General features: G+C 51.1%; 10 protein-coding genes across 10 annotated transcripts; 6 read left to right on the top strand and 4 right to left on the bottom strand.

Annotated features, from left to right (window-relative positions):
- The first annotated feature begins 123 nt into the window (after positions 1-123).
- Positions 124-1,364, top strand: ASPVEDRAFT_42848 (MGR2/ROMO1 family protein). Its single transcript, XM_040812676.1, has 5 exons — positions 124-322; positions 405-431; positions 496-525; positions 575-665; positions 780-1,364. Exons 1-5 carry the CDS (start codon positions 268-270, stop codon positions 901-903), a joined length of 327 nt encoding a protein of 108 aa, XP_040669097.1. The 5' UTR covers positions 124-267; the 3' UTR covers positions 904-1,364.
- A 641-nt stretch (positions 1,365-2,005) lies between these two features.
- On the bottom strand, positions 2,006-2,963 carry ASPVEDRAFT_84784 (RTA1 domain-containing protein; the record flags this gene model as incomplete). Its single annotated transcript, XM_040817599.1, has 2 exons — positions 2,006-2,745; positions 2,798-2,963. 2 exons carry the CDS (start codon positions 2,961-2,963, stop codon positions 2,006-2,008), a joined length of 906 nt encoding a protein of 301 aa, XP_040669096.1.
- Positions 2,964-3,474: 511 nt separating this feature from the next.
- ASPVEDRAFT_84783 (uncharacterized protein) lies at positions 3,475-5,154 on the top strand (the record flags this gene model as incomplete). Its single annotated transcript, XM_040817598.1, has 3 exons — positions 3,475-3,534; positions 3,625-4,200; positions 4,249-5,154. 3 exons carry the CDS (start codon positions 3,475-3,477, stop codon positions 5,152-5,154), a joined length of 1,542 nt encoding a protein of 513 aa, XP_040669095.1.
- Positions 5,155-6,417: 1,263 nt separating this feature from the next.
- On the top strand, positions 6,418-6,768 carry ASPVEDRAFT_29854 (uncharacterized protein; the record flags this gene model as incomplete). The annotated part of the gene is made up of 1 exon (XM_040810281.1): positions 6,418-6,768. The coding sequence occupies one exon, from the start codon at positions 6,418-6,420 to the stop codon at positions 6,766-6,768; it is 351 nt and encodes a 116-aa protein (XP_040669094.1).
- A 977-nt stretch (positions 6,769-7,745) lies between these two features.
- Positions 7,746-9,302, top strand: ASPVEDRAFT_134225 (leucine-rich repeat domain-containing protein; the record flags this gene model as incomplete). The annotated part of the gene is made up of 2 exons (XM_040807106.1): positions 7,746-8,341; positions 8,396-9,302. The coding sequence occupies 2 exons, from the start codon at positions 7,746-7,748 to the stop codon at positions 9,300-9,302; spliced, it is 1,503 nt and encodes a 500-aa protein (XP_040669093.1).
- Positions 9,081-10,532, bottom strand: ASPVEDRAFT_42842 (uncharacterized protein). Its single transcript, XM_040812675.1, has 3 exons — positions 10,380-10,532; positions 9,659-10,265; positions 9,081-9,560 (listed from the first exon to the last, which is right to left on the bottom strand). The coding sequence occupies exons 1-3, from the start codon at positions 10,477-10,479 to the stop codon at positions 9,440-9,442; spliced, it is 828 nt and encodes a 275-aa protein (XP_040669092.1). The 5' UTR covers positions 10,480-10,532; the 3' UTR covers positions 9,081-9,439.
- Positions 10,533-10,873: 341 nt separating this feature from the next.
- Positions 10,874-13,399, bottom strand: ASPVEDRAFT_84779 (PA and RING finger domain protein; the record flags this gene model as incomplete). The annotated part of the gene is made up of 2 exons (XM_040817597.1): positions 10,874-11,204; positions 11,256-13,399. 2 exons carry the CDS (start codon positions 13,397-13,399, stop codon positions 10,874-10,876), a joined length of 2,475 nt encoding a protein of 824 aa, XP_040669091.1.
- Positions 13,400-14,598: 1,199 nt separating this feature from the next.
- On the top strand, positions 14,599-15,180 carry ASPVEDRAFT_84778 (uncharacterized protein; the record flags this gene model as incomplete). The annotated part of the gene is made up of 2 exons (XM_040817596.1): positions 14,599-14,665; positions 14,729-15,180. 2 exons carry the CDS (start codon positions 14,599-14,601, stop codon positions 15,178-15,180), a joined length of 519 nt encoding a protein of 172 aa, XP_040669090.1.
- Positions 15,181-15,291: 111 nt separating this feature from the next.
- Positions 15,292-17,607, top strand: ASPVEDRAFT_731770 (uncharacterized protein). Its single transcript, XM_040816193.1, has 3 exons — positions 15,292-15,438; positions 15,483-15,601; positions 15,667-17,607. The coding sequence occupies exons 1-3, from the start codon at positions 15,402-15,404 to the stop codon at positions 17,539-17,541; spliced, it is 2,031 nt and encodes a 676-aa protein (XP_040669089.1). The 5' UTR covers positions 15,292-15,401; the 3' UTR covers positions 17,542-17,607.
- Positions 17,608-18,476: 869 nt separating this feature from the next.
- On the bottom strand, positions 18,477-23,095 carry ASPVEDRAFT_134139 (ubiquitin-binding TORC1 subunit KOG1; the record flags this gene model as incomplete). Its single annotated transcript, XM_040807094.1, has 5 exons — positions 18,477-18,666; positions 18,719-19,056; positions 19,108-19,441; positions 19,501-22,532; positions 22,592-23,095. The coding sequence occupies 5 exons, from the start codon at positions 23,093-23,095 to the stop codon at positions 18,477-18,479; spliced, it is 4,398 nt and encodes a 1,465-aa protein (XP_040669088.1).
- Positions 23,096-23,604: the final 509 nt, after the last annotated feature.

Raw genomic sequence — 23,604 nt, 5'->3', positions numbered from 1 at the left:
AGCTTGCAGTTCCTTCGTACCCCCGGGTCACGTGGAAAAACAAGCACGTGCCTTATGTAAGCTAATCTAACGTCCGTTCTCGAAATAGAAGGCGGTGTCACGTGCGCTCCGGTCGCCGGCTTTTGATCGTCCGACATTTGGAGACTGAGAGTTGTTGCAAGTGAACTCACAAAGCATTAAGAAGACCTGCGGGTGCTTGATTTGTGCGCTGAATCGGCTTATTTGATACAATATTCTTGATCTTACTGTTTGTTATTTGAATTCAAAATGCCCGTTGTTGCAGGTCCTCCTCAAGCCCATGGGCCCTCTACCTTCGACAAGAGTGAGCTTCCCAATGGAATACGCAGCCTGCAGGCTGCTGTATTGTCTGTTCTCTGTACATTAATCGGCTAACATTTTTGTAGTGAAGATGGGTGCGATGATGGGATCAAGTCAGTATTTAGTTTTTCTCTGAAGAAGAGCTCAACTAAATCACTAACTACTATTTACTTGCAGCTGTTGGCGGTATTATGGGCTTCATCATCGGTTAGTCCTGTCAGTCATCGAGTCGCAGGCGATATACTGATCGGAATAGGAACTGTCACCATCTTCCAGTATGGTGCGGGCCCTAACGGCGTGATGCGAACCCTGGGCAAATACATGGTTGGTTCTGGTGCGACATTCGGGTACGTCACCTTTTGGTTCATTGTCACCTGTTAATCTTTTCACATTACTCTATTCACTCTATTCATGTATTGGCGAAATTTCTATCTTCGCTGCTAACAAGCTCGAAATCCCAGTCTCTTCATGTCGATTGGTAGCGTTATCCGTACCGAAGGTCCTCACAACGACGCCTGGCTCCGCGCTCGCGGGCCCCCGATGATGCTCCCCCGTCAAACTCCTCTGCGACGCGCGCAGGAATAAGCCAACCGCCCCTGACATTTTCGACTAGTCGGGGCGCAAGTGTCCGGCAAGCGACCGACGATTGTACAATAGCATATACTACGCCACATATTCTTATCTGAGATATGGAAAAGTGGTGGAACATCCCAATCATAGCATATATGTTGAGGCATATGGCCTGGCTAGAAGGAGAGCATATTGATTGTAAAGAACCTGCGGGACGTTAAGTTGAGCCACCAGGTAGCTCCGAACTGGCAAGGCGATATGTTTGGTTGTATGGGTGTAGGTTAATTATTAATGAGAAAGTTATGATCAGGATATGTTGTCTAATAATAGCTTAAACTCAACAAGTATAAAAAACCTTCATTGTTGTCAACTTAAATTTGATGTTGTTCTGAATGCTGTTGACTATATATAAAGTTTGACCTCTGGGGGAATTATTTAAAATTACTCCACAATGAACAAAAAAACCCACTCGAAAGCATATATTTGGTTTCCGGAAATACTAATGTCTTAAAATAAGGAATTAATCAGAAAACAAATGCTCTTAAATCAGTTGTACAGTGTAAACCTGACAAATTCCGATGGCAAATGTCACCCCGCATCTGCACTTTAACCCCGAAGTCCTACATACAGAGAGGACAGGGGTAAGAGATCTCCACACCCATGCAACGTTCGGAGATCAGATAGAAGACACCCAACAGTCCCGCCTCCTTCACTACTCTATAAAAAGAAAGAAAAAAGAAATAAAGAAAAAAAAAATACATATATAGAATATTCTAGAGCGAGCAGTATACATAAACTTGATGTTGATGGGTTATAAGTTGTGTTGGTGCTGGATGCTTCTTGCTCGGCTGCAGTGTCGCAGTCTATAACGAAAAAGCAAAGGGAATCAGTGAAACCACTTTCAAAACAACAAAGGCAAATAAATATTGCGGAACTCAAAGTCCAACCTCTCACGAAGAATTCCACCCCCGCCCCTTAGTAGGTACAAGCCAAAAACAAAACAAGAAAGACGTATCTAACCCAGCCTTAACGCCAATTATTGTCGCCACATGGTAGTCTATCAATCGCACATACTAATAACCGCCCATAAAAGAACCACACTAGTATAGATTCCATTCTAGCGCGCATGGGCCGGAAGCCGGAAGCCCAAGTACGGCAGATACAGACTAGGATGCCACCAGACGAAGAGTGCAACGCATGGGAGGATTGGGACTGAGTCGAAGATGTAGAAGGGCCACTCGTGATTATTGATGTAGCCGCCATGGCCTTCAGTGAACTCGACGAGACGATAGACAGACCGAATGAGGATCATAACGGTTGCCAGATTCACAGCGCGCAACAGATGCCGCCAGTCGCCGTTCCTTGGTTTATCTTGCACGGTCATGCTGAATGAGTCGTTGCCATGGTTATAAACCGGCTCTGACGGTAAAGCCTTGATGAACGCCTTTGAGGTGAAATTGAACCGGATAGCTGCGATGGTGAAAATTCCAAAGGCGGCGATTTGAACAACGACCCCAACGAGGGCAAGATCGCGGCCGCGATTAAATATGTCGAGGTCCTCTTTGCTTGTCCCATCACCACTGGTGATCATGAGAGCGCCGATGAGCTGGAGCAGTAGAGCGGCGATGTCAAACCCGACAAATAGCGGGGTGACCCAACGTGGCGGCACCCAGCAGATTCTGAAGGTGCGTTGCTCCTTTGGGACGACGAGGTAGATGATGCGGCCGAAGAGGACGTAGAGGGCTCCAGCCATGAGAACTGGGGCGAGGATAAGGACAGCAAATTGGAGAACGTAGGGTGTTCGCGCTTGTGTGTCTTGGGCGGATATCGTTCGGGAGATGTAGCCGATGGCTTCCACTGTTGGATTTTGTTAGAAGAGATAGGTTGAAAATGGGGTAGGGTAGCATACTTGCTCCGGCAATCAACATGACCAGCCATACTACAGGTCTGAAGCGGAGCCACTGGACAACGGCTCCGATAAAAGCGAGGGTATAGAGCGCAGCAAACACAGCGGCGGCACTCAACGAGGGGTCATAGCTGTAGTAGGATGTTGGTTCTGCTCGTCGTGTAAACATTGTGTAGGAAGACGTGAATGAGAATATTGAAGACGAGATTGTCGTCAGCATGGAGAGTGAGCGCATTTATAGCTGGCGTTTCATATCATTCACTGGTACCACTGTGGTACTACATGTTTACCTACTAGGGTAAGCAATAAGCAACTCCGCCAACATTAGGCTAAGAGCATTGCCACCTTTACTTGTGGGCTATAAACGGGAGGCATTTCGAGCGAGGGCCAGGGAAAATGGTGCTTAAATTTGATGGATGCCTGGGAGAATCCAGCCTTGCAAGAGCTGAGCTGGTTGAGCAATGGAGTTGAAACCCTGCGCCGCTGCTTTTGATTGGCCGATAGTAAAAGGCCGACGAGATGGTCGCCTCATTAGGAATAGCGCGAGGTCCACCTTGATGGGTGCCTGTGGCTGAGCTGCTTCAATTGCGGGCTTATTTCATTCGATTCTTCAAGAATGCGACGAAGTCCATTCCTTCTTTGAATCAAGGTCATGAGTACTGGTCCCCAAGAGGCGCAAGATGACGTTTTGCGGTCGACCAAGCCGAAACTGCCAGCGTTGTCGGCAGAGACGAATTAGGGTAAGTGCCCAGGTGGCTAGAGCTTCAAAGAGTGCCGTTCTCAGGCCGGTACCTGGGCCTTGAGTATCAAATTCTAAATGCGCAAAATAGTGCGATCGCGCGAGGCCAGCTTGCTCGCAATGTAAAAGGGCCAAAGAGGAATGTGCCGGGTACCGCGAGGAGACTTCACTTCAATTTCGAAATGAGAATGAAAGAATCATTCGACTGTCAAAAGCTGCGCATGAACGGTCGGCAGCAAAGTACCAGGCAGCAGTCCGACAGTCACAAGGCCCCAAGGCCCCGTCCAGAGACAACAAGGTTTCCGGGTTTGATGATGAGGTGGTGTTAAGCCGATCTATGCCTCTGACATCTCTGGACATGGATGTTCCCGGGCTGCGGTTTTTTGTCCGTCACTTCTCTAGCAAGACTTGGGCCGACGAAGCCTTTGCTCCTGGTCAGCAGTATGACGTGTTTCGAGACCTTGAAATCGAATCCCCGTTTCGAAATGCCGTTGTCTCCGTTGGCTTGGCGGCCCTGTCGAATGTCAATCGAGACTATGCCCTGTTGAATGTCGCCCGACAGCGCTACGGGGTGGCATTAAGGACGGTTCGAAGCTTCATCGAAGACCCACGTTATGGCAACATGCTGGTTTTACTGAAAATGATTGTTATGCTGGCCATTTTTGAGGTTAGCTTCCCCTGAATGGGGTTGGAGACGAATAGCTAACCGTCACAGATGGTGGACGCGAAGCCAGGAACATTCAATTCCTGGACGACACACTTAATGGGGGTTGCTGCGCTTTTGAAGCAATCACCCCACATCCCAGCACAGCAGTTCGACACCCATGCAGAGATATGGTTTTATCTCTCTGTGATTGCGAACTACTTCCAGTCTGGAGGACCTTTTCCGGTCGAGTTAGAGGGCTGGGCAACTCAGCGGACGGTGTTGCCCACGGGTGCAACTCGACCAGTTTTCGAACTGATTGACATCCTTGTCAGGTTCGTTGGGTTATGCGCACGTCTTCAATGTCACGAACACACCACTGCAGAAGATGTTATTCGTGAAGCAGTTGGCTTGGATATGGAGCTCGAGGCCTGGGTTACTCGTCTTCCAACAGAGTGGACTTTCACTACCAAGTATAGCGCAGACATGGTTGGAACATTCTACGGGCGGTATCATGTCTACCAAAGTGCCTGGTCTCCTCGGGTATGGAATCACTACCAGTTAGGTCGCTTGCTGGTTAATGAAGTCATCGCCTTCTATATCTCAAGACTAAGGGAGCCCACGGTGGACTGGGTTGTGCAGAAGGAGCTTGCGCTGGCCATGATAAACCAGACAGCGGTCGATATTTGCGCCGGGATAGCGACCCAGGGTCTCTTTTCCAATCATGATACATTGCCTTCTGACTGCTCGCCGCGCCCTTTGCTCAAAGGAATTTTTATGACAATCTACCCGCTGACGGCAGCGGGGTGCGCAACCGGTGTGTCAGAGCAGCTCCGCAACTGGGTGAATGAGACCCTCCAGATGCTGGCAGATCGCACAGGAATACGACAGGCGCTGGAGGCAAACCGGCAGATCCAAGAGGCTGCTGCGAATAATAATCAAGAGCAGTTGCCAGCTGGGCTTCGGGCCATGCTGTGAGTGAGCACTCCTTCGTGGTCGGGTTGACGCTGTGTTGTCCCGTCGGCTCCATGGGATATGATTAGTCGTCCGTAGCGCTGACTGCCTGAGAGACCGGCGGCCAGCAGCGAATGAGTTGGCACTCGATGACTTGGCGAGATCTAACGGCGCCTCGCCGCTCACCAATTCAACCAACTGGGGCTATGAATCCAACAAATACGAGGTCTGAGAGCCGGAGAGGTTGAGTTATTCATGATTGACCGGTGAATGACAGGTACAAAGTCTGTTTGATCATTAATAGCGGCGATGCCAATATGGAGCCGCAAGGGAGACAGAATGTGGCCGTCACAAGAACAATGCAGCCGAAAGCCCTCGGAATTATTGAAGAATGGGGACGGAAATGGGGAAGAACAACAATGGACTGACTCAAAATCAAGGCTGACTCGAGGAAACCCTGCACACCGGCGATCCACACAATACGGTCTCATTACGCGAATACGGACCCGCTCGCTGTCGGACACACCCGGTTGTGCCTGGATACGGTACCGGCGGTACCACAGGGTCCGGCTAGTAACAATAGTTTAATTAATGCGAATTTCACGCAATTTCATTAATTGCTTAGTGTTATTGCTCCAGCGCGACATGAAACCCATCAAGAGCACATTGAGACAATGGCGGTGACAGCTGTGCGACAAAAATATATCCCCATATCGCAGCTCGCTTGCAAAGAATCCTCAGCAGAGGTGCAAAAGAGACCTCGTGTTTATTGACGGTGGTGCCTGATCCAGGAACAGCCCGCAGCCAGTCGCTGGGCCCTCATTTCTTTGGCTTCTGGGTCCAATTCCAGGCTGACGCCGATCGTGCAATTTGAGGCCTGGACAATCACGAACCCCTTGCGCCGGCGCTTTCTATTGGGCTAGCAGAATCTGCCGGGTATTCCCCGGTATCCTTCTCGTGTTCCAGTCCTCTTTCGTCCCTCTTTCGACCCTCTTTGTTGGGCCGCGCCGTATTTAGGCCAGCGCCCCCCGTCAGTCTCTGACGCTCCTTTTCCCTTTGTTTCTCCATCGTTTGACCCTGAGCAGCGCTCCTCCTACGCTCTTTACCCTGCCGTTCTTGCTTTGAAACTGCGATACGCTCACTCTTTCGTGTGTCCAGTTCGATTTCAAATACAGCCGTTCATTCCCTGAGCCTGCTTCCGCTTACTTTCTGCGCATCTCAACCCTCAAACCACAACAAACAAACTCCATCCTTCAAGATCTTTCTTCTATCTCCGAATCAACAACAATGAAGCTCTCTACCATCATCTCGACCGCTCTTTGCTTGGGCGCGTCCCAGGTCGTCGCTGCCGAGACCCAAACCTCGACCTTGACCACCACCATCACCAGGACTCTGATCCGAGTCAATGCTGTGACTCCTACCGCGACTCCCTCGTCGTCGACTCCTCTTATCCACACGAGCACTCCTCTGTCCAGCACTCTGATTCCTTCCTCTACCGCGACCGCAACCGCCACCGCTACCGTGAAGAACGCTCCCTCGGATGAGGCCACCCCCGGCAACATGGCCGCTGGTCTCGACAGCAACCTGCCCATCGCGCTCGCTGGTGGAGCTTTTGCTCTGCTTTTCGGCGCTCTATAAGGGACGGGGAAAAACCGCAATTTTCTGGCAATGGCTCCTCATCGCATCCTGCAGAACGTCAACATGAGCAGTGGAGGCGGCTGATCAAAACGACTACATTTGATACCTTTTGCTTCGCGTTCATATTTTTTTACTACTATTTACTACTTATACCTTCTTGGATCCCTCCCGTTGACCTTCAGTCGTGATTGAAGCGAGGCGCGGACGGACGTGTTACGGATTCTATACCCCCTATTTACGATTATGAGATTATGGTGCTTGCCGGATTTATTCTACTTCTTCTCGTTCTGATTAGTGAGCCGCTGGGGTGAGATTCGGCCCTGATTCTATTTGCGCCTTCGCATAGCGCTTTGTATATAGGTCGACTCTACTATCCGAATCCATTGCAGTCAGCGCTGGTTTTGTTTCCAACTGCTCACATTAAAAGTAAATATGCAGTGTAAAGAATGCACGATCGATAATCAGATCATCATTCATCAGTAATCGATCGATCCACTTGCGATCTCAACCGCTTTGACATCAGATTGCGGAACGTTGGCATGCCGATCTGGATATGCGAACTGGAGACGCACATGGCTGCGTGATTGGGCGCAACCCTCAAGTCGACGCGTCTGTTTTGGGGAAAATCCAAACTGTGGCGAACTGGCGACTGTCATGAATCGCGACCGACGAGAACTCGTCTCGACGAATTATCTATTGTCCCCAGAACCACCAGCTTGTCTGCAGCTCTCGGACGTCATATTGCCGAGATGCGCTGATGCGACCGGCATCGGTCTCGTGCCTGTCTACCAGAGCTGTCTCCTAGCTTGCGGGCGAGGAGTAAATAGCCTTCTCCCCACCACGCGTTTCTCAAATTCCTCCCCAAAAACAGACATCCTCTCACTCCCTACATACCGCCATCGCAGAGATTCATTGACATTTGCCACCTGCGATCTTCGACTTTCTCCTTTTTAAATTTTTTTAAAAAAGAGGCAATAATGGACTCCGAACCACCCCTGCCCCCACCCCCACGCATTCGACACCGCTCGCCAACGGCCAAATCGCAAGGCCATCATCAACCCCGTCCACGCGCCTCCTCTTCCCAAGTAAACAAAACCTACCGCCTCTCCCGCTTCGACGACCACTCCAGCCAGCCCTCCAGCGACCCGGCGCTCTTCTCCAGCGACGACATCCCGGCCTCGGGTCTCGAGAACTACCATGCGCCCGCAGCTGGCTCAGGCTCGCGCAAGCGTCGGTACCGCGGCACGTGGTGGGGGGAGATGGTGAAGGAGAAAGAGACGAAGCGGAAGCGCGCGGACTTCAAGGACAAGAGGCTGGTAGATTCCGGTGTTTGGATGGGGAGTGATGAGTCGGTTGGGAGTTTCTTGCCGTCCGAGGATACGGCGTGCTGGGGGGAGGAGCTGTTGATTCGGGATGAGGCGACGGGGATGGCGAGTGCGCGCGGGATAGCTGGGCTGCCGGTTCACGCTGGTCCTGCGAAGACGATGAGGGTGGAGGAGTCGAGGGAGAATCAGATGGCGAGGGCAGTGGTGAATGATTGTTTGGAAAGAGGTTTGGATAGTATTGATCTTAGGTATTTATCACCTGTTGGATTTGTTTTCGGGGATGATACTGATACTGGTGACAGTAATGGGAACCTACGCGTCGTTCCACAGGGCCTGTTACGGCCCCTGCAGCATCTTACAAAGCTCCCATCGGTCAGGGAGCCGCCGATTAGTGAAGAGGTGTTCAGCTCTTTACAGCCTTTCCTTCGGCTCTTCCTGGCTGGAAATGGACTGAACGCGGTATCCGGGGAGCTGTTCGAACTTGATTCTCTGCGCGTGCTTAGCCTGCGCAATAACAAGCTCACCGAGATACCACCCGCCATCCGCAGACTAACAAAGCTCCAGGAGCTCAATCTCTCGGTTAACCGCCTAAACTTCCTCCCCTGGGAGCTCCTCTGGCTGATCAAGAAGGGCGACCTGAAACATCTCACTGTCCGGCCAAACCCCCTCTCCCAAATCGAAGAGTCCGAACTCGCCCAGTGCCACCTCAGTTCAGAAAGTGAGGAAGGCCTTGAGAACCTCAAAGCCATCGAGTACGAAGGACCTCCCCCAGAAGAAGCCTGGGCTCCTATCCACATCGCAACCGGTCCCGTTCGCCGCTTCAACATGGAAGGATTCCCCGTCCCAGACACACAAGCATCCACCGTCGACCAGTCTCAATCACACGTCCCGTCCCTCCGCGAGGTATCTCTCCTATCATTCAGCCGCTCCTCCTACTTCGACACCATCTCCGACGAGGAAATGGCCGACTTCCCCAGTCTGATGCTCCGGCTTCTCCGGCATGCGCGGGAAGTGCGCAGTGCCGGTGGTCGATCTTGCTCCGTTTGCCACCGGAGCTTTGTCATTGCGCGGACGGAATGGTTCGAGTGGTGGGATTGCAGCACGTATGAGAACGGGCTTAAGGGCCCACGGGTGTCAGGGGAGAAACTACGTCCGCTGCCGTTCCGACGGCTGGGGTGCAGTTTAGCTTGTCTTCCTGAAAGGGCGTAGATATTATAGTTAATGTGTATATATATGTGTACTACATTCGAGCTTGCTCGATCTGTATCAACCTGTTCCATGGACAATAATTGCGGTCCAGGATCTGCTTGGTATACCCCATACATTGATCCTCAAGTCGAGACATACTACTTCTTGTTTGCCTTCTCCAAATCTGCTGCCCACAGCGCAGCCCCAACAGCGTTACTAAACTCAAACACCATCGACGCAAAGGGCACCATCTCCAGCAGCACAGACGCCATTCCAAGCCTGTCCCAGTTAGCCATACCAACCAGACCAAAAACAGTCGAAACCACCGGAAGAGAAACAAAAAAAAAAAAAAAAAAAAAGGAAGGAAGAAAACATACCCCGTATACCCCCCTCTCCTTTTCTCCACCCACTCCTCCCTATCTCTACCCCCAAGCCCCCTAAGCTGAAAATACCTCGCATGCAATCCCGGCCCAGCTTTCTTCCCCTTAACATAAACATAAAGCAGCGTGCCCACAACGGGAACAAAATTCAACGGCAGCAGGACCATCGACCTTATCATCCCTCCAACAACCCCACCAGCACCACCACCAGACCCAGACCCAGAACCAAAAGGCTTCTTAACCATCTTCCCAAGTCTCCCCATCAACGAATTCACATTAGCTCTCACAACCCTCCCCTCCTTAACAAGCCCCTCACACCCGCGCTCCAACAACACCGCATCAAAGACATCGACCAGCGCATCCCGGATAATCCACCCGCGGGCCACGAAGTGCGTGACGGCGCTGGCTTCGGCGAGGACAAGTAATCCGCCAGCGATGGGCGCGAAGAAGGGACCCGAGGTGAACGTGAGCAGCGCGGTTTGCGGGACGTACGTGAAGACGAAGAGCGCGGTTGTTATTGAGACGCCGGCGATCAGGGTCTGGGTTAGGAGGCTGCGGAGCGGGGTGTAGAGGGATTTGTGGGTTGCGAGGTGGATTATTCCCTGTTAGGTAAATGGTGTTAGTTAGTTGCCAGAACGTAGTTTAGTTGATCATTAATTGTTAAGGTGGGATGGAACGGAATGGATGGATGGAATGGTTGGGTTTGAGGGGCGTGCCTTGAAGGGGTAGAGGTATGCGCCTGAAAGGAGGACGTCTTGCGCGGTCGCGCGTAGGTGGGTGGATTCTGCGCGCAGGGCTTCTTTTGCTCTGTCCGACATTATTGGGGTGGTGGGGTTGGTTAATTGGGGTGGTGGGAAGATGAATGCGAGAGGGTGTGGTGTTGAGAGCTGGAGCTGGAGCTTTCGGAGACTTTGGTGCTATGGTAGGTACTGACGTCATTACTAACGCTATATGTAGGACTGGCTTTCCAGGTATTGTACAGAAGCTTTTGATAGTAAGAATAAATGAATTCAAGAAACGAGAGTATATGCCCGAGGACTGCTGGAACAGTTCAGTACAGACGAAGCCGTCGTGATGGGCTGTTCGCCTCCATAACGCCATCCATATTTAACCCGCAGATCGCTAATGAAATCGCTCAAGACACAAAAGAAACGCTCCAAGACACCATGATACCCGAAATGTAGAAATGAGAATGTAAGAAGTATGATGAGACTAGTTGTTGTTATTGTTGTTGTCAGGCCTGCCTTGGTGCCAGATCGTATCGCCGCTCAGGGCGGATAAACTAAGAGCTGCAAAGTTTCGCCAGTTCGGCGGAGTTGAGGAACTGTGTCGCTCAAGACCGGTGTCCGAGGAGACATGTCGTTCCAAGTCTGACATTTCATCGTCGCTAATCGGCGCAATTGGAACCGGTGCAGATGACGCACCACGATGCGAGTCGGGGTCTTCGCTCCGTGACTCGGAACGGTTATTCTGAGACATGGATCGAACGACGTCTCCTTTACAGATCGGACAGGTTCGCCGACGGGTTGTTAACCACGGAGTACTGCTTACTGTTAGCATGTGCCCAATATGGCTTTCGTAGGTGACTACTTACATGCACTCGGCGTGGAATTCGTGGCCGCATGGCAGGCTCATGACACGGCTTTGCCCATCAATATATTCCTCAAGGCAAACAACACACTCAACTTGCCGCCCAGTGTATTTTCGACGGAACGTAGATGCGCCAGACTTTTCTCTCCTAGAATCGAATGACCTTGGCTCCACCGTCTGATATCGTGGCCGGGAAGAGCGTGCACATTCTGCAGAGCTTTTCGAACCCAGAAGAGGTGATGTCTGCGAGACAGGCCCAGGGCTGGGAGTTCTTAGAGAGCTAGACGAGGAGGAAGAAGAAGTTGCCATAGTATGATACGTTCTCACCGGAAGACGCTCAACTAGAGACTTAGGAGCACGCCAACGTCGTCGCCGGATGCGCGACCGAAGCAACAAAAGGATATAAACAACGGATAGGGTGAGAAGCGGGCTGACGACGAGAACGAGGAGAGTGTCGAAGAAAGGACTAGTAGACATGCTAGTCGGCGTGAGCGTGACCCACAAACCTTCATGCTCTTTGACTTTGGGATTCTGCTTCAAGATACCGCCAGTGATTCCCCGCTTAGTACCGACTGTTTCAACTCCCTCAGACCTAGCACCGAGGAAATGCCGAGAGAACCAGCCACCTTGTGACTTTGCAACTCTGTCAGAAGATCCAGACGAATGATGCGATGCCATTTCCTTCGCTTGTTCTTTGGAAAGGCTAGACTTCTCCACGGCACGGTATTCCCCGCTCCCTGGAGTTATGCTGCCTCCCTTAAGCGTTGATGTAAACTGGGCTCCCTTGTCATAACGCTGGTTAGCGTTCTCCGGCACAGGGGCACCCGTGGGAACCGCCATTGCGCTGCTTTTTGGTGCAACAAGATCAGGGTCTCGCCAGTCTTGTACGCCGATGACAAAACCATCCCCATCCGTACTGCCTGGGTTGGTATTGGCGTCATTTGAGTCCTTTCCCAAATACAAACCGTGGTTAATTTTGCCTTTCTGGGACGTTTCCTGGTCGTCCCAGTGGTCCATCGGAACCCAATCTATATTGCCACTGCTAGGAGGCCGCCTGTTTCCTTGCACGGAGCCTTCCACCTGTTCACCACGACCCAAGCCAAGGACTGACATCACCTTCGAAAAAAGGCCAGACTCTGATTCCTCAGCGGGGCTCTGGCTGGCAGCTGGATGGGTAGATGAGGATGAAGCAGACGGTGAAACGACTGGCGTTGCATCAGTGTAATAGTTGCCGATCGTCTTTGTACCGCTTGTCGAAGGCAATTCCTCCCGAACCTGCGGGGGAATAAGAGATGATAGAAGGTGGGCTGTAGTGTAGGACGTGAACATTGCGGGGATTGTTACGTTGGAGGTATCGCCCCGCGCGTACATTGTAACAAGGCTTCCTCCTCGAGTATCATCCCCTACAATCAACGCTAACGCGCCACGCCGCTGAGCCCACTTGACCTTCTCCAAGAATCCGCAGCCTCCTCTGCTCAGCAGAACGACCTGGCCACTGATTTCGGCAGTCTCTTGCAAAGATTGTATGTCTGCGTGCGCGGCTTTTAGAGGTTGAGCTAAGTCACGGCTTTTCTCGGCCGCGGCTAAGTCGACCACAACGGATTCTGGGAGAGGATGGTGGAGATGGTCGTCCGTGCCATCGTAGGATGGTAGTGACTGAAGATGTGCGCCGCTTTGAAGGGAGGAGCCCTGCAGGGTATCGGTGTGGCTTTTGCCTTGAGAGATTCCAGGATCTCCTTCATCGGCAGCAGATTTTCCAACACGGCTCTCGGGAGGGGAATCGCCTTCTTTCCATCCCGGGATATCGGAGCAACCCAACTCTCTGCCAGCGAGAGGCGACCTCTCTCCAAAACCACTACCGACCCATAGTCTGCCACTGAGACCCTTTTCGGGAAGGAGGGGACCAAACGCTGCGGGTCTGGCTAGGAAGAACGTCGAGTTCTCATCGGTGAGACTGATGATGGCGGAGGGAGGGAAAAGCGACGATGGCAGGTTGAAGGAGAAGAGAGCGTGGAGACCGGTGGACTGACCAGCAAACGAACTAGGTGTAGATACACGAGGAGACGATGTGAGGGCGGAATAGAAGGTGAGGAAGATGGGGAAGAAGATGAGACAGAAGGCGAGCAAAACTAGGCGCGGAGGTCGCATGATTATCGGCTTCGGTGCTTTTCAAACCGGGTGTAAAAGCTGGGTTTGCTAGAGAGTGACGGGTATATTCGAAGTCAGTCAACCAGTACTGGTTGAAACTTCGCTTATGCACAGCCCAAGGTTCGTGGTCGATTCCTCATCGACTGCGAAACTCATGAGGGGAGTAATCCAGCAAACAGTGGGGCTTGCGAGGCGAAGAGAACGAAAGAATCAAGTCAGACGCAGCAGAGAAACATCGAGAGGAGTACCGGCGACCGAAGAGGGCAGAAAACACATGAACAGGAAAAACTTCGCGTGGAGGAGGTGCAGAACGGATGCCTGACAGTTGCTTTGGAGTCGGTCGGATCATGGACGTCAAGGACTCAGACACAGCCGAGGAGTCACGGGATCGGCGCCTCAGGCATACACGTCATACCACCCAACTCAGCCAGGCAACGAACTCAAAAGTGAAGTCAACGATTGCGCCCGGAGGATGATTTAAGCTTGAGATGCTGGAACTAACCCAGAACTCGCCATTTTCCCATCCACGGGTCATGTCTATATAATCACTACGCATGACAGCTGTACTGTGTACAACCCCTGACATCGTCATCCCTAGAACTAGAATCCGGCATGTCTTGGAGCGGGAGCAAGCCGCTGATCATAGCGCCAGCATATCTGAGACGTGATCGACATCTGCTGCCCGGGGAATTGATGCCTGGGGCGAATAGAACGACTGCTCTTTCCTACTGGAACACATTCGATGGTATAAACCGCCGCGCAAAACGTCCCCTGCCAGATACACCGAGACGGTCGAGGTCGCACTGTGCATGTGATTCTTGGAAACTTCTTGGGTTTTTCTTTTGGAAAATCTTAGGATCCAATTCATGGTTCGCATGATCTGACGAAGCAGCCGCCTGGAACGCCTAGAATTAAGCTCCATCAGATCTACAACGGTGGAAGAGCCAGACTCTGGTCGTGACGTCGCACAGGCGGACCGCGACGGAAACATGTCAACAGGAATCACCTAAATAGGTCTTTCGATCTATATCTGGCGCTGGGCCACTCTCGCTCCCATAATTTCTGCAATTCAAAACTTCTGGACGATAGATCCTTGTCAATGCGTACGACCGGGCCGCATGCACGATTTCCATATGCTGGCCTATAAATTCATAACTCTGTAAAAAGCCGGAGAACCAATTGCTATCGAAAACCCCGCCATGTCGAAATTTCTGGATAGAATCAAGCATGCCATGGCCAACAGCAAGTCAAAGTCCAAGCGTTCTAGTAAGGAAACATGCCCCGGATGTACAACCCCCGACGGTGTATAAAAGCTTACCTCTTTTCCAGGTCGCGGGACGGACTCGTGGGACTATGGAGGTGAATACGATTCCAATAATCTCAGCTCATCGAGTCATGAGCAGTATCGTACCAACGACTATGGAACAAGATTTGGGAGCTATGGGGTCAAGCCGCGACCTGGCACCTATGGCTCTGGTGACTATGGCCCCAACTCCCGCTTAGGGAGCTACGGTACTAATACCAGTACTGGCTCCTATTACAATGAATATGACCCCGTTAGAAACAGACGCGGATATGGCATTGCAACCAATGGTTATGGCTACGGTTCTTCATCATCAGCTACTGGAGCATACGGTGCCGATACTGATGTTTCGGCAAGGAACGGCTTTGGTGTTACTGAGAGAGGATCGGGGTTTCAGAACGGAGGGACCTCCAGTTATGGTTTGGAGGACAGGATGGAATCTGTACCTGCTTACGATGAGCAACACCGTTGGCTGTGATGGTGGCGATATGCTGGGGACAGCATAGATGTCGATTTTCCAGGTAATGCCTAATAATAACCAGACTGTATCACTTAGTGATTATAGCGTGTAATTAAAAGCTTCTATCTCCTGACCATAGTGCCCGTAGTTGTGAGAGTGGGAAGGCACGCGGTTCTGGCGTCGCTTGTGCCTCTTCGTTTGCTTCCCGCTCACTGTCGTCCACCACCCAACCGCACATCATGTTGAGTGAAAATAAGCCAGAAAATTTCAGCCAAAGTGAGCTTCCATCTCGACGGCAAGATTCATGTTAATCTTCTTAGAACTCAGAATCCGCAGCAGGCAAGGTCTGGATGATTTTGAAGCAGGCTTGCCTAAGAGAATCGTCATCGAAGTGGCCAGTGAAGGAAAGGGCGCTTCGATTTGTGAAGACCGCCTGCTTGTAAGTTACGCTCATATCACCTAACTTGCCTTCATTACCTATCCTGCTGCTTAACACATTTCCAGCCTCAAGCAGCATCTTTCGTGTCCTCGTCCCAGTCACCACCACTGAATTCACGCCAAACCTTCCTCCACCCCACCCCATTTCTTTCAGTCGGATCCCATCGAGTTGCCGCGATGAATATTGAAAGATCCAGCCTTCATCATGAAAGCGACCCAAGAACGAATCCAGCCTTTGTGAGCATTTCGTCTGAATATGAGCTTGCTAGCGACCACGAGCTTGCGTCCTCGCAGCCTGTTTCCCTGATCCAGCTGTGTACGAAAACAGGCCATTCAAAAAACAGAGCAAGCAGAAGAGCGAGGACCCTGAATCTGGGAAGTGCAGAACACATGATAGGAAGCCATGGTATTCTGACCCATGACGGAGTCGACAGGCATGGACGCTTGCCTCTAACCCCCCTTCCGGACTCCTCCAACCCTGCAAATTATGGATTAAGCGACGAAGCTAGGAACCTTATCAAACATCCACGAATGATATCAGAAGAGGACCGATGGTTACAGGATGGAAGCCGCACTATAATTGCTCGCGAGCAGCCGCGGCACCCGAGCCTGAGCGACCACCATACGCAGCCAAACCCCCTAAACTATTCCAGGCACTATAGTAAATCGCAGGCGAGGGAAAGCGACTACACTTCAGAGAGTCCATTCTTGAGAAATTCAGGCTCATGGGACCCAACATGCTTGGACGGTACGACTGGTATTGCGTATATCGTGCCAGGCAGACAGAACCCGGGGCCACAACGCAGGGAATATATGCCAGCATCGTTGCAGATATATAGGGACGACTACGATCACCCACACGATAGGTCACCCTACGAGTCGTTCCGCTTGAAACACATGAATAATCGAACCGATTTACCAGAGATCAACTCAGGCTTGCAGTATGGGTTCCCTGCTGATGCGGAACATGGAAGGCTCACAAGAAACACGACCATTCGATCCGAACCACCTCTTGGGAAACATTATCGTGAGCGACTGTCGAACTCCGAACTGGGAACGGCTGCGGTGGTAGTCCAGGATTCTCACAATTCGGAAGGCCCATCCTCGTCCGCATTCGGGGCAAGACCGTTAAGCGGTACCGGCCTATCTCAACGTACTCTGAAAGAGAAAATATACGAAATATTGGAAAACATAAACACCGAACCCAAAACAGATTCCAAATCATTGTCGACTAAGGATAATGCAGGCACAGAACGTGGACCCCCTAGAGTGCATGGAGAAGAACGGTTGGCTCCATGTCTGCAAGCTACTTCGCTGCCTTACTACGGGCCAAGTGACAACGACACAGAAGCTAGACAGGTGCCAACAGATTCCCTGGACTTTGGGTCAGGAAAGGGGCTGGTTGCCTACCAAGATGCGTTCGACGCAACCAAGATTTCACATATGGGACTTGCTCCGGCGAATATCGAGCTCGGTATGCAAGCTGCTAGTGAGGTTGAAAGACCTTTGAAGAGCTCGCCGAAGATGATAAAGCCACCCCCAGGGTTTCACGACGCAGGAGTGCCTACATTCTTCAAGAAGGGAGCGGAAAGACTCCGAGAAGCTGATAGATGGTTTCATCAAGACACCCGAGGAGAACCACAGTTGCGTCAATTTATTTCAAACGTTGGTGAAAACTATGTTGATAAAGCCGAGCGTTTCGCGGGTCAAGTATCTTCGGAAGAGGAACGCGTATTCGCCAAACGAACCATCTCGATCATGGGAGATTTGATCGCTAGTCTTGAAACCTACAAAGCCAACGACCGCAAAAATGCACGGCAGTATTTTGCAGATTTCGGGCCTGTCGAGTCTCACTACTGCGAACCTTCTTCGAAGCAGCGCAGCTATTTTGAGGATACCAGTGGATTTACAGCCGTTGACGACGAGAACAATTCCACTTGATTAATATTCCCCAGGTCCCGCTTGGCCTTTTCTTTTCTTTTCTTTTTTTTTTTTTTTTTTTTTTTTGAGAGCAACTGGAAGGACGACTTTTGTCATCAAGTTGGGGCAATCTCCCCATTGGATCAGGTTTGATCACAGACAGGAGCATAGCAGGGGTGGGAGTGTCGTTGCGGGTTTGGGGTTGGTAATTGTATGACCACGGCGCAGAATGCGGTTCATTTTTCTGTTATTTCTCGAAGCTTGAATTCGTCTTGAATTGGCAGTACTCCGTATGCTTATTACGGTGTACAACCATCCTCGTATGTTCTCAGGACATACTACGGAGGCAGTCATAGTATGATAGTCATTAATTTGCAGTCTCTACTATGTCCACTAAAATAATCGTCAGTTGCTAAATCTACATTGAACAGTTCCTAGTAGAGGACAACAAACTAAGTACTAGTAGTAATTACCTATCGGTCATATTATTAACTCCCGGCGGTCCAGGTGAGGTGCCTCACTTTAAGTTCCGCAACCATCCATCCATCATCCATATACAACCAACCAGCAAGAACTATAGGAACTCAAGAAGAAAGTGACAAAAACTAGCACAAAACCGCTTAAGTGCAGAAACAAACAATTCATCTCCCAAACGCCGGAAAATTCGATGCGTCATGAAATAACCCATGCTAGTCTGTTCTGTTCTGTCTGGGCAAAAAAGAGAAGCGGAGGGAAAGAGAAACAGACATATTACCACCCAGAACCCAGAGCGCCGTGTTGGTGCTTGTAAAGAAGTGTAAACAAGACGGGACGAGAGACAAGAAAGACATGACAACAAGAAGTGTTGGAAGTGGAGGTATAAGAAGTCGAAGAGAAGATGGAGAAAGGTTTCCGTGTAAGGAGAAAAGATGAATAATCTTATTTCTCGCTATTGAGCGTCAATAGACAACCTTCTTCTAGCAGCTCACGAGGTTGATGTGGTTATCGTTGAGAGCGGCGCAGGCGAAAAGGGTACGGTGTGGGTGGAATGCGGTATTGGAGATTGGTGAAGAGCGGTTGTGATAGAGAAAGCTTGAGTAGGGCTCGAAGGTGGAGAGATGTGTCCCGTCAACATTGTAGGTCTTCACCTCGTGACGGTTCGTACCGCTATTATGGATCGTTAGTTGATGGAAGAGAAAGGAAAAGGAGAAGGACGTACACCATGAAGACAGGCGCATGCTCGTGGACACTCAATGTACGTAGAGTGTCCCTTGTGCCATAGATTGTTGAGACGGGGTTATCCATTCTCAGATCCCAGAGCCTGATTTCGCCGTTCCGACTGCCAGATATAAGTTCCCTTAGACCACCGCGTTGCATGTGGACGTTTGTGATCCACTGCTTGTGTTCTCGCCACACTTTGACCATCGACGCCGTGGGTTTGAGACGCTGATCGAAGACTCGAACCGCGCCGTCACCGAATCCAGCGACAAAGATATTACCCGCCACTTGGTCTGACGTCAAAGAGGTGATGCAGGAGCCGGAGCGTGCAGGAATGTCCTAGGGTTGGTGAGTTAGGGTGTCTCCATCAACTAGAAAGGTTTAACTTACGTTAGTGCAGACTTCTGTAGCTGCGTTCCAAACGCGAATGACCTTGACGTCGCCAGCAACAAGGGCCTTACCCTGACCTTGCTGCCAGTCAAGCACAAGACCAGCGTTTCGATTACTAGGGATTAGTTCTGGCAGAGCCCTGAACGCTGTCACAATCTCAACGTCCTTTGAAGATTCATAATTGCGGAACACTTTCAACACGCCATCAGACGATCCTGTCATCAGAAGTGCCTGGTCATCTTCATTGATGTAACGGACTTCGTTAATCTTAGATCCCAAGGGGTTTCTGTTGGAGAAGCGGTTTAGGCGCTTATGGTTCTGCCAGTCCCAAATGCTACCCGAGTGTTAGCGTACCTTATCAGAAAACAAGAACAAAACAATCGCCAAACTTACGCAATTGTATCCCTGTCGTCAGCCACAGCAATATGGTCTTCAAACTGGTGGAAGCACATCTTCAATGGTTGGGTGGTATTGGACAGCAGTGCTATCGAGTTATCCCACCGAGTGCTACCTGCCTTGCCCTTCAGGGGTTGTGTTTCAGAGATGATCTTCTCGTTGCGGCTACGTCTCCAGAGACGCTCGTTGTAATCTGAGCTACCGGGCTCGTCGGGCTCGTTGGGTTTCATCTGGGGTTCCCGGAAGTACTGGGCATGGGTAAGAATATGTTTGACGTCTTCCAAGTATTTTGCGCTTATCAAATGGTGGAGTTCTGGAATTACCTCTGTGGACCAATCTAAGAATCTACTCATCAACGGTATGACTGGGACCGAAGACGGATCTTTCCGTTCAAATCCTCGAGACGTAGGGACCGGGGCTCGCTGGTATGTTGTCGGGGAAGCAAGTTGGTCATTGACTTCAGGAGGCCGAGTCCATTCGGGAGGAGCTCGGCCTCGTGGGGTTGCTGGACCACGGCTCTTGGGTGACGTTAGGGGCGGCGACTCTAGAGAGTCTCCTTGTGACGGGCCACCGAATGCGAGGTTTTTGAGCGAAGCTGCTACACTAGCAGTTCGCCTAAGACTCAACGAGATGTATCCTTCCGGTTTGGGGGGCGCTGACGGAGGAGGTGGTGGCGCGGCCCTATTCGGATTCGGCCTTTCGCGAACCCGTGACTGCTGGTCAACTCGGCTTGAGAGATCCATGATCTCATTACGGAGTCGGTCAGTTAGCGTGGCCATGGGTGAGTCAAGTAGACAATAGTGCATAAAATCAACAATCAACCCTGCATCCTGTGCAATGTCAGGATGCGGGTCGACAGACATAACGAGAAGTTGCTTCCAAACTGCCCCAAAGATGGTGTTTCGAGACATTGACTGCGGCTTGACTGCGGTGGTCTCTGAACCGTCTTCGCTAGTTTGCGCATCGCGAGAGCTACTTAGGCCTAGTTTATTAAGAAGGGCCTGCTTCTCCTCCTGGAGTTCTTCGTAAGCGGCAACCAGGAACTTGTTCTGATAGCGTTTCACGAAAGTGGAGAAGAAAACCAGGAGCTCTTTCCGGACAATGACGCTACCGTCTGATGACATGGGCAGCACGGACATTCCGATACTTTCCTCGATATGCGCCACTTGATCCGTCAAATCCGGAATACCAATAAATGTTGTTAAAGCATGTAGCATTGCGGCTCTAACTTCCGGAACAGGGTCGTAGATAAGGTCGATAAGTCTATTGTGTGCGGCACAACGAATTCCCATCCACTTGGCTTCTGGGAAATCAGACCACAGCATGCTAATGCAGAGGCAGGACCACTGTCGTAGCAATGGGTTTTCAACATCCGCCAGGTGCATCAAGCAGGATTCGAAGAGATCCGAAGAAAGGCAAACGTTCTGTCCTTGGGTATAATTCTTGCAAAATATCGATACAATAAACGCGCACATAGCCCGGTGTTCGCTGGCATTTCCCACTGGAATAGGCGAGTTGGGGTTTAGAATAGAGATGAAGTAATGGATTCCATTGTCCTTCAAGAGGTCATTCTGAACAGTATGGTCGACAGCCATTATTCGTGCCCAAATGAACACCATGACCGGCTTCAGCTCTTGAGCTGCCGACTGCAGAAGCTTGACGACATATGGGAAGATACCAATGCTCAAAGCCAAGTGGACGGCCCATGGTCCCAAATCCAAGAACTTACTGAGCAGAATCAAGGCTCTTAACCTATGTGCCTGACTCAGAAGGACTTGAAGAACGATGGGGAGTTGATCTGGTGGGCTCTTTTCAGTTGGCCCAGAGGATAGGTACACTTCGAAAGCAGTAAGCTGTTCAGCGAAGAAAGTGGAGTGTTGGTATTCGTATTGCCGACGGCCCTCCTCATGGTCGATTAGAGCAGGGAGCTGAGCGAGGACCATTTCAACAGCCAGATCCCAGCTTTTCCACAGCGGGTGGTTGTGCGTCTCGGGAAGCTCGGGCGATGAAATCGGTTGGCATTTATATGTGCGCATGATCCGTTCACTAAGTAGGAAATTCCGGAAAAGAGCCGCAACCATGAGATCTTGACGGAAGAGTTTCTTGAACAGAGACCGGGGAAGAGTCTTCCAGGCAATAGTGTCGGTGATTGCGGTGAAAATCCAATTCAACTCTCCAAGAGGACTTCTGCGGTCCTGTAAACGACCTGGGACTCGGAACTCATCGATTTTGACATTGGACTGCAGGGGGTTTTGAAGGATGAAGAACCGCAGTGCAATTTCAATTGGTGTGGTAAGACAGCATGTGAACAAATCCGCCGGGAGGTCCGGATTTGTAGGAAGCGATTCGTTTTTCTGACATGCTGCGAGAATAATGCAGTCCCCATAGTTCTGAACAAGGGCGTTCGGATCAAGTCTCTTCTGCTCGACATTTTCCTTCTCGTGCTTCTCGACGAATGTGTGGAAATTCTGCACAATGTTGCCTGCATGAGACACATCAAAAACGAAGAGACTAGGCCCTGCAAGCCATTGCTGTAGGTCGTATAACGACACCGGGATATACTGCGTGTAATTCTTGTTGAAAACCCAGATCTCACCCGATTGTGTTGGCAGAGGAACACCGTGCCCATTGTAATGGAAAAGAACCCGTTCGTCTTTGGCATTCCGACGAAGCGAAACACAGAACTTCTTAGTTTCATCGACGGAAGGGTCGAGGTATTGCTTGTATCGCGTCCTCAGACTAAGCGTCTCGTATTGTTCCTGCAACTTCTTCCCAATCTGCTCCATCAGCTTGTTGTGGCCACCACCAGTAGTAGACGTCGGGTCAACCCAGCACTCCAGTTTAGCCGTCGGGTTTGTCTTGACGACGTCCGGAGGGTCAACGCCGATATTCAGACAAATCGCTAACGCGGCGGAAACAGTCTTGAGGCGGTCCTTCATTCGCCAGTCCTGCGATGGCCAGCTTCCGACGGGATCTCTCGGGAAGCCACTCGTCTCGTGGCGCTTTTCCGTGAAATACATGTAGAAGTTCTAAAAAAAACATCAAGTCAGAATAGTTCAAGACCTTGACTCCGGTGTTATCCACTTACCGAATGAAGAACCTTGAGATACTCGCTCGAGGTGTATTCCTCCTGCCACCCATGCCTCATCGCAAAGTCTTCCTCGTCTTCGTTATCCACGAGCATTGGCGTACTAAAACCTCCGCGCGGGCCATAATCACTCTTGGCCCTCTTCAAAGCCGCAGTTGGCCGTCCTACTCCGCTGCCACCGCCACTTTCGGATCCAGCCTGATCTGACGTATACCGCGAGCCATTCTCGGTCGGCGTGGTATTCGAGTTCTCACCCGACGAGCTCGTCGGTCGACCCGGCGGTACGAACAGCTGTTTCTGTTCGACAGATGTGAAAGAACGGTGGTGGTTCGACAAAGGTGGTGCGGGGGACCTTTCGCGCGGCGGGATATGCGTCTCAAGATCGGGGCCAAACGCTACTCGGACGGACTTGTGGTTGTTTCTTCGCGGCGGGTCAGCCTGCAGACTCGATGCCTGCTGCGCGGGCTGTTGCTGCTGCTGTGGTGGTGTGTCTCGTTGCTCCATGTCGCTGGTTGGGTCCCTCATTGTATGGGGATGATGGGCATGGTGTTGTCTACTGTCGTATCGATGGAAGCTTTTCTCTATCCAACGTCGGGTTTCCTGAGGGTTGAAACAGCTGTTAGTGAATCGTGCAGGGGCGCGCGGGAACCGATTTTGGACAGTGGGGCGCCCACCTTATCAGAAACTCAGCGCATACACTGAATTCAGACCGACTATCATCGGAAGGAAGTTGGGTGGTAGGAGATGAATCAGAATGGCACCGCTGGGTCCTGGGAGACAGCGGGGTCAGTGTGTGAGAAAGCAGACTATTCGTGATGCAAGACAGCGGCTCTCCGTCCCGAGCCAGCAGCTTCCGAATCGCGAAGTGAATAATGAGAGGCGGCTCACTTGGGGACGAGAGGTAAGGTAAGCTCGCGGGCCTTGGCAGGATCTCTGGGGAATAGTTCTTCCGACTGTTCCTCGAACGGGCCTAGTGCGTACCCGCCTCGGTATCGAATATGGACTAGTGTGCT

Source organism: Aspergillus versicolor, assembly GCF_001890125.1.
Source record: "Aspergillus versicolor CBS 583.65 unplaced genomic scaffold ASPVEscaffold_6, whole genome shotgun sequence".
NCBI classification, from domain to species: Eukaryota; Fungi; Ascomycota; class Eurotiomycetes; order Eurotiales; family Aspergillaceae; genus Aspergillus; species Aspergillus versicolor.
Note: the sequence above shows the minus strand (reverse complement) of the source record. Positions and strands in the feature narration are given on the sequence as shown.

Bases quoted from the DNA above. Each gene is read 5' to 3' on its own strand.
- ASPVEDRAFT_42848 (XM_040812676.1), top strand. From the start codon at position 268: ATGCCCGTTGTTGCAGGTCCTCCTCAAGCCCATGGGCCCTCTACCTTC. The intron at 323-404 runs GTGAGCTTCCCA...ACATTTTTGTAG, and splicing joins GCCCTCTACCTTCGACAAGA to TGAAGATGGGTGCGATGATG. The intron at 432-495 runs GTCAGTATTTAG...ATTTACTTGCAG, and splicing joins GGGTGCGATGATGGGATCAA to CTGTTGGCGGTATTATGGGC.
- ASPVEDRAFT_42842 (XM_040812675.1), bottom strand. From the start codon at position 10,479: ATGTCGGACAGAGCAAAAGAAGCCCTGCGCGCAGAATCCACCCACCTA. The intron at 10,266-10,379 runs AGGCACGCCCCT...CATTTACCTAAC, and splicing joins CGCATACCTCTACCCCTTCA to AGGGAATAATCCACCTCGCA. The intron at 9,561-9,658 runs GTATGTTTTCTT...TAACTGGGACAG, and splicing joins AGGAGAGGGGGGTATACGGG to GCTTGGAATGGCGTCTGTGC.
- ASPVEDRAFT_731770 (XM_040816193.1), top strand. From the start codon at position 15,402: ATGTTGAGTGAAAATAAGCCAGAAAATTTCAGCCAAA. The intron at 15,439-15,482 runs GTGAGCTTCCAT...TAATCTTCTTAG, and splicing joins GCCAGAAAATTTCAGCCAAA to AACTCAGAATCCGCAGCAGG. The intron at 15,602-15,666 runs GTAAGTTACGCT...ACACATTTCCAG, and splicing joins TTTGTGAAGACCGCCTGCTT to CCTCAAGCAGCATCTTTCGT.